Source organism: Zea mays, chromosome 9 (assembly GCF_902167145.1).
Source record: "Zea mays cultivar B73 chromosome 9, Zm-B73-REFERENCE-NAM-5.0, whole genome shotgun sequence".
NCBI classification, from domain to species: domain Eukaryota; kingdom Viridiplantae; phylum Streptophyta; class Magnoliopsida; order Poales; family Poaceae; genus Zea; species Zea mays.
The window spans coordinates 140,714,832-140,722,241 of NC_050104.1; the positions used below are offsets into that span (position 1 = coordinate 140,714,832).

The following is a 7,410-nucleotide window of genomic DNA, read 5'->3' on the forward strand; positions in this document are numbered from 1 at the left end:
TTGTTGCTACCATTCTTCAATCATGTTTTTGTAAAGTTACAAAACCGTCATATGTTGTTATGTGCAATCTTTTCCAGGTTGAGAGAATGACATGAAAGTCAGCACTAGCAAATTATGTTTAGTAGCACAAGGAGCATTTGTGTAATTACAAGGATTTGCCTTCAATAGAGCTTGAAGTCGCTCCTCATGATGAAGTATTCTGTTCAAATGATGAGATACAGATGATGAAGTATTCTCTTCAAATGATGAGATGCAGACACGGTGGCCTTTAGGACAAGTAGACCCAAAGAGCGTGAGCAGGAAGGGCCAAAGTCCTATTATACTCTAATATGACTATCTGTAGTTGTAGTTAAATCGTTTTATCATACACTGCGAGTTAGAACTGTTTGGCTTTCAGAAATTGAAATGTATGGCTGAAGTCCTTTTTACAAACTTTATCTTAGGGCTAGCATGGGAACTACATTTTTCTAAGTAATTTCTATTTTTTCAAGAAAAATAAACTAATTTCTCTTTAAAAAAATAAAAATGTCTCAGAAAAATGGGTTCTTAGACTAGTCGTTAACGTGGAGAGAAAATTTGAGACCAGCATTTTCGATATAAACTCCCATTGGACTTTGCAATGTCTGATATATGATTGTCGGGTCCAGAGAAAGCATCTCAAACGGCCATCATGCGAACTTTTTATCTCGTTTTGAATGGTCCTCCGTGAACCCCAGTCAACCACAGACAATCGACAGACAACGCACCACGCTCACCAACCGAAAACCCCAAGAAAAAGAATACAGTACTCCGCACAACAGCCCATGGATCTCTCAAAATCAAAAGGCGATGCCTTCCAGGTCGACCGCGAGCACTCCGGCTAGCGCCTCGAGCCCCACGCCTTCACCGCCGTCCCCTCCGCCAGCGACGCGGATCATGGCGCGGACCTCCTCGTCCGCCGCGGGCATCCCGGCCCAGTCGAGGTAGGCCTTGAGGTCCTCGAAGCCGACCATACCGTCCCCGTCCCGGTCCATGAGCCGGAAGGCGCCCTCCATGGCGGAGCGGCGCCCAGCGCCTCCCGCGGCGGCGGCGGCCGCCGCGGCGCGGCCGGCCAGCAGGCGCTCGAACTCGTCGTACTGCACGAAGCCGTCGCGGTCGGCGTCGGCGGCCGCGATCATGGCCGCGAGGTCGTCGTCGTCGAACCGGTCGCCGGCGGCGGGCCCCGCGGCGGCGTAGAAGGACTTGAGGTCGTCCCGGCTGATCCGGCCGTCCCGGTCCGCGTCAAGCACGTCGAACGCCGGCCTCAGGTCGCCGCCAGCGCCGGAGAGGTCGAGCCCCAGGTACCTGCCGGTGGGGCACATGTTCGCGGTTCGCCTGCTTCGCCGGGACTCGCGAGGAGAGGACACAGTGGGAAAACTCGGGGAACAGTCTGGACCTCTGGATCGGAAACGTGAGCCGATTCTGCGGAGGGTCGCGGCTAATTGCGGTGCGGCTTGTGCTGTTGGCATCGCACGGGAGGCTGACATTTATAGGAGCGGGAGGCGAACTCTCCCGTCATCGAGGACGTTTGCCGTGGACACGGTGCAGGAAATGGTGCGTGTGACGCGGTGGGATCGGGTGCTTTTGTGGTGGGACCGATGAGTCCGGTGCAGCGATGAGTGGTGGACGAGGTGTTTTAGGGGGGACCTGTGTGACTGGGAGACGGTGACATGTCAACGCGGGCAGGAGATACTTTTGAATTGGTTGGCTGGCTTGAGATCCGTGGTGAGCTTGCGACGCAAGGAGCCTCAGCTTGACGGGCAGCTGGGGTCGGCGTGGGTTTGGACCAGGACAAACTGGAAGACGTGTTGGGTGACGTCTTTGCGGCCACATTCTTGCGGCGCTGGGCGTCGCTCTCCCGCTGAGATCTTCCGTGGCGTCAACCGGGGATTCCATTTCCACCTGCCCGCGCCTGCGCAGTTCTCTGAGACCGTTCCCGTGCTTTCGTTGCCACGAGTTTGCCGCTGTAAACTACCAAGCACCAGCACGTTGGTATTTAAAGAAAAAGGAAAAAATCGCGTGACAGCTTTTTTCGCTGAATTCAAGCTTTTGTTTCTGAATCTCTTCAAAGAAAAGTCACTGCACGGAAAGAAAAGTCCGGATTCCCAGTTTTCGTGGAGGTGGAACCTGTTGCTCCAATACCGACGGTAGAGAAAAAAAGATTTCTTTATATTTTTCACGGTTTCGACAATGACGAAATGCTCTAGATTACCAGTCGCCCAAACTCTTACGAATGGCGAGTGCCTGGCGTGCATATTTTACTGGACGAGAAGGACGCGACGTGGCAACGTGGGCACTTGGCACCGGCGGACCATGTGCCGTGGCTCGTGTGATGAAAGGCTCGCCATTTGCTTGGAGCTAGCGGGAGAGCGGCAGACAGGCAGACCATATACAACAGTCAAGTCACACACATACATCAGCTACGAGACAACAGCCAGACTGGTCCAAATCGATATGGTACGACGCTAGTATTGTCACGGCCTGGCTCACTTTCTAGGACGGCGGTCGATCAAATGTCACATGGCTCTGGCACTGAGCGGTAACCGGAGGTTCATGAGCAGCTACGTGGAGCACGCCTGGTCAGTGATTTAGGGAGGGCACTAGCCTGGTAATGGTATTCCGACCATGCAAAAACAGAAATTAACCTAGCAAAAATTAAATTTAACTAGACTCATAAACAGTAGTATCAAAAAACTATTTTAAAATAAAATGTTTTAAATTTAACTAGATTCATGAACAGCAGTATCAAAAAAAATATCGTAATGAATCTAGACGTTTTTATGCTTGTTTTTAATACTCACAATAATATCTCATACATATATACAAACCATATTGGTCATGACCAAATTTGTACTAAATCTAACAAATTCAGATATTAAATTGTACACAACGGAGGGACCTACGCTCAAGACATTGACGACTCTATTCACATGAGTTGACATCATGTGTTCCTCCATGTAGGGGACCATAACTGGTGTAGATAAATGCTCGTAGTACCATCATCCCTTGGGCATTTACCAAGATGAAGAGTAAAAAATGTGACTCGAGCTAACACCAGGAAGAAGACAATGATTAGTGAGCAGCCACGAAGACGCTCCCTAAAAACCTGATCATTCATACACTCAAATGGGTGCCATAGAAACAGATGGTAGAGGCCTACTGTCCTAAGACTTCGTGCAAACGGAGGGACCTAGATACAACTCAACCTATAGGTGAGAGTTGACTTTTGTGTTGTTATGTGTGTTCTATTCTCGTGCTAGATATAATAGGAGTTACAGAAAGATTAAATTATGGAGTAATCACAAATAACACACATCCATTACCTCGTGTATAATATGTCCATTATTCCATTAACTACTTTAGGTGGCAAAACAAGACCACTCACACAACACGGTCATGAATAATGTCATGGTACGCCACGAAGGCCCTGGGCTATCTGATGACCTTGACAACTCGGATGGCCACTGAGGACCTCGGTTGGCCTCTCATGGCCCGAACTTCCTAACGCCCCTTAAAGGTCCCCAAGGGCTCCCTGAGGGCCTCAAAGGGTCCCTAACGTTTGGAGGGACCCAGAAGGCCCTTGAAGTGCTCCTGTGTATTTAATATGTGACCATAATTTATTTGAGTTAATTAATTAAAATATGAGTCACACCCATATTAAATCTAATAATCTCAACTAAATACTAGTACCTATAAAAAGCTCTCACTTCTAATATACCATTGTTTCGATGGGGACTGTTAAGTAGAACATCCATCTAGAAGAGGTTACACTTCTTCACAACTAAAAAATAGACTATACCATCTATCGTAGTTTTGTGCAAAATAAGTTCCATCTAAGCTCTTTACTGGTAATAGGTTGCTAGAAACATCCTCTCCAGTTGAAGCATAAAAGACAAATTCCATGGACTTCCATGAGTATCTAGAGATCACTCAAATCTCATAGACTATGGCTAACAGTCAGACTCATATAGATATATTAATCCAAAGATGTCCTATAGAATAACATCTTAGCTTTAATAAGGCACCTGGAATGTTGTCGGATGTGATAATTAGGGGTACCTGGATTATGCACTTAAAACACGCTCAGGAAGATTCTCTGCCCAGGCATGTCCCCCAAGAGCAAGGAACCAGGTCTCCACCTCGCCCGAGGTCTACATCGGGGGTGTTCCCTAAAAAGGCATTGTCCCGATCGAGTCCCCTCCCAGAGGGTCCTTCAAAGTCTCCAACTCGCCCGAGCTCGACCCCGAATTAGTCACGTGCTCGGGTAGGTCTCCACATCGCCCGAGCCTCTCACGTCTCAGGTCCCCCATCTCCGCCTCGCCCGAGGCTACCTCACCCTAGGGCTGCTGATGAAGACATCCACACTACTGATACATCTATGCCAATACAAGTACCAATTTCTGGTCCCATTACTCGCGCTCATGCTCGTCAACTCAACCATCAGGTGATTACACTCTTGAGTGCATGTCCATCATATTTAGACCATGGAGACCCGTACACTCTTGTTTTGCTTAGGAACCAGGGAGAAGACCGAAAGGAAAAAGGATTTGAACATGCTGGATTCGGACTGCAGAAGAACACCAACTTGTGACGGTCACCACGGTCACATGCGAGCTCAGATTGGAATGTTCAAGCACATGGAAAGCTTATCAAGTCTACTTTCATATGGATCTGGAATTATAGTCATATCTGTTCTGAGGCTGCCGTAATCATTGTTTCCTTACCGAGACATTTCTGCCCATGGTGCTGCGTGACCCTATTTTGGCCCAATGGGTCGTGTATCAAGTTGGGTCCATTAGGGACGCATCCTAGGGTTGCAGCACGACCCCAATACCCTTGTGGTCTTCCTCCCATGTTTATAAACCCCCTAGCCGCCACCAAGAACATCGGGTTTTGTTTAGATCAAGTTTAGCTCTCGCTACTTGCTTGTAAGCGCGCGTGCTGGTTTAGCCGCCCGTCTTCTTGTCTTCGGAACCCCACCATGTTGGAGTTTGATTTTGAAACCTACATTTAGATCTGGTAATTTAGTACTTGTTCTACTTGTTCTTGCTAGTTCTTCGATTGCTTGCAGGACGAGTGCCCTAGTGGCCAGGGTGTCACGCTCCACAAGATCGTGACAGCCATAGGAGGTGGTGTATCGGTTGCTAAGGCGCAGCGTCTTTGGAAGGCTGTAGTCGGGCCGTGAACGTCGTCTCCTCCCCCAATCGAGTTATTCCACACCCTCTCATCGAAAGATCGGGCAATCACCCAACGGGTGCACATCAGTTGGTAATCAGAGCAAGGTTTATCGGTGAGAGATTTACTTTTCTTCGTTGTTTTCTTATCTCCTATAGTCCAGAAAAAGCCAAAAAATAGTAGATTAGTTTTACCGCAATCCTATAAACCATTGAGCATTTACTAGTACTACTTAGCTAGGGCTTGTTGAGTTTTTGGTTGCATCGGTTGTGTCGAGTTGCTGGTCTTAGTTTATTCCTTTAGAGTTTTGAGTTCTACCACGTTTTGGTCACCACAAGATCCACCATCACCATAAACATCTCTGGTTCGTTTTTGCCACCACGGATACATCTCATGTCCGATTTGGAAGTTTAAATACAATCTGGAAAGCTTATCTTATCTTCTTTCCAACGGATCTGACCTTGTCTCAAAATTCATTCTGAGCGCTCAGCAATCATCGTAGAGATTTATGGACTTTCTATATTAACAAGATTTGTTAAATCTGATTTAAAGGGGCTGTTAGCAATATCCTTATTGTTTGGGTTGTCATAGTGAAAAAAGGGTTTAGGTCCCTGCAAAAAAAGAAGAAGAAAAAAAAGAAAACAAAAGAAAAAAAGGAAAAGAAGAAGAAAGAAGGGGGCTGAATCTCTAAATCTGTTGTTTCTCTTTGTGTTGTGCTAGTTGTTCTTTTTCAGTGACTACCTTTGTGCCTAGGCTCACGTCTCTAGCATGGTTTAGCCTAGGACCAGCACAGTACCACCGTTGAACGATTATTCAGCTTGCTTTTGTAACTAACGTGGTACTAGTGTATTCCTTGCTTGAGGCCACCTATAACTCTACATATTTTGACTACAGTTTGACAGGTCGTGTTGCTACGGCACCGATACACTTATTCTACGGTTGCAGACTTGTTGGTTGCTGACCCCTCCTATTGTGCAAGGTAAGAATTGGTAAGAGCTTGTGTGGCAGGTTGAGAGTGAGCGCCTTGCAGTAGCTACATCCTAATAGTTGTAGAGTTTTTATTCCTTCACGTTTTTTTCTTGTTGCCTCTGTTCGTCTAACCATGGCAGTATTGGAGGTTGATGATGCTTCTTGTAATATGCCACACTCTCCTCGCACCAAGGGTATCATACAACACTTTGTAAGGCTGGTGAAGACGCACACAGAAGGTCTTGATAATGACATGCAGGTGACGAATGAAAAGATGGGGCAATTGGAGGCCACACAGATCGACACAAACACCAAACTTGCAAATGTGGAAATGACAGTTGCTCATATTGACAAGAGCCTTGTCGCACTCTTGAGGCGATTTGATGAGATGCATGCTATTACCAATGGTGGGCGTGATGAGGGCGCCGAGGGTAACTGGGATGACTATGTTGCTGATACTGAATAAGATGACCAAGAAGCACCTAATCGCCGACGACTACGTACTAACCGTAGAGGTATGGGTGGTTTTCGCCGACGTGAGGTACATGGTAATGATGATGCTTTTAGTAAGGTTAAATTTAAAATACCTCCTTTTGATGGTAAATATGACCCTGATGCTTACATTACTTGGGAGATTGCGGTTGATCAAAAGTTTGCATGCCATGAATTTCCTGAGAATGCGCGGGTTAGAGCTGCTACTAGTGAGTTTACTGAATTTGCTTCTGTTTGGTGGATAGAACATGGTAAGAAGAATCCTAATAACAAGCCACAAACTTGAGATGCGTTGAAACGGGTCATGCGGGCTAGATTTGTTCCTTCTTATTATGCACGTGATATGCTAAACAAGTTGCAACAATTGAGACAGGGTACTAAAAGTGTAGAAGAATATTATCAGGAATTACAAATGGGTATGTTGTGTTGTAACATAGAGGAGGGTGAGGAATCTGCTATGGCTAGATTTTTGGGCGGGTTAAATAGGGAAATTCAGGACATCCTTGCTTATAAAGATTATGCTAATGTAACCCGATTGTTTCATCTTGCTTGCAAAGCTGAAAGGGAAGTGCAGGGACGACGTGCTAGTGCAAGGTCTAATGTTTCTGCAGGAAAATCTACACCATGGCAACAGCGCACAACTACGTCCATGACCGGCCGTACACCAGCACCAACTCCCTCGCCGAGTCGACCAGCACCACCGCCTTCCTCCGGCGACAAACCACGTGCATCTCCCACAAATTCAGCAACCAAATC

At 46.9% G+C, this 7,410-nt stretch overlaps 1 protein-coding gene across 1 annotated transcript; it reads right to left on the reverse strand.

Annotated features, from left to right (window-relative positions):
* Window positions 1-593: 593 nt before the first annotated feature.
* LOC100281015 (caltractin) lies at window positions 594-1,479 on the reverse strand. Its single transcript, NM_001153934.3, has one exon. The coding sequence runs from the start codon at window positions 1,338-1,340 to the stop codon at window positions 819-821; it is 522 nt and encodes a 173-aa protein (NP_001147406.1). The 5' UTR covers window positions 1,341-1,479; the 3' UTR covers window positions 594-818.
* Between the last annotated feature and the right edge of the window lie 5,931 nt (window positions 1,480-7,410).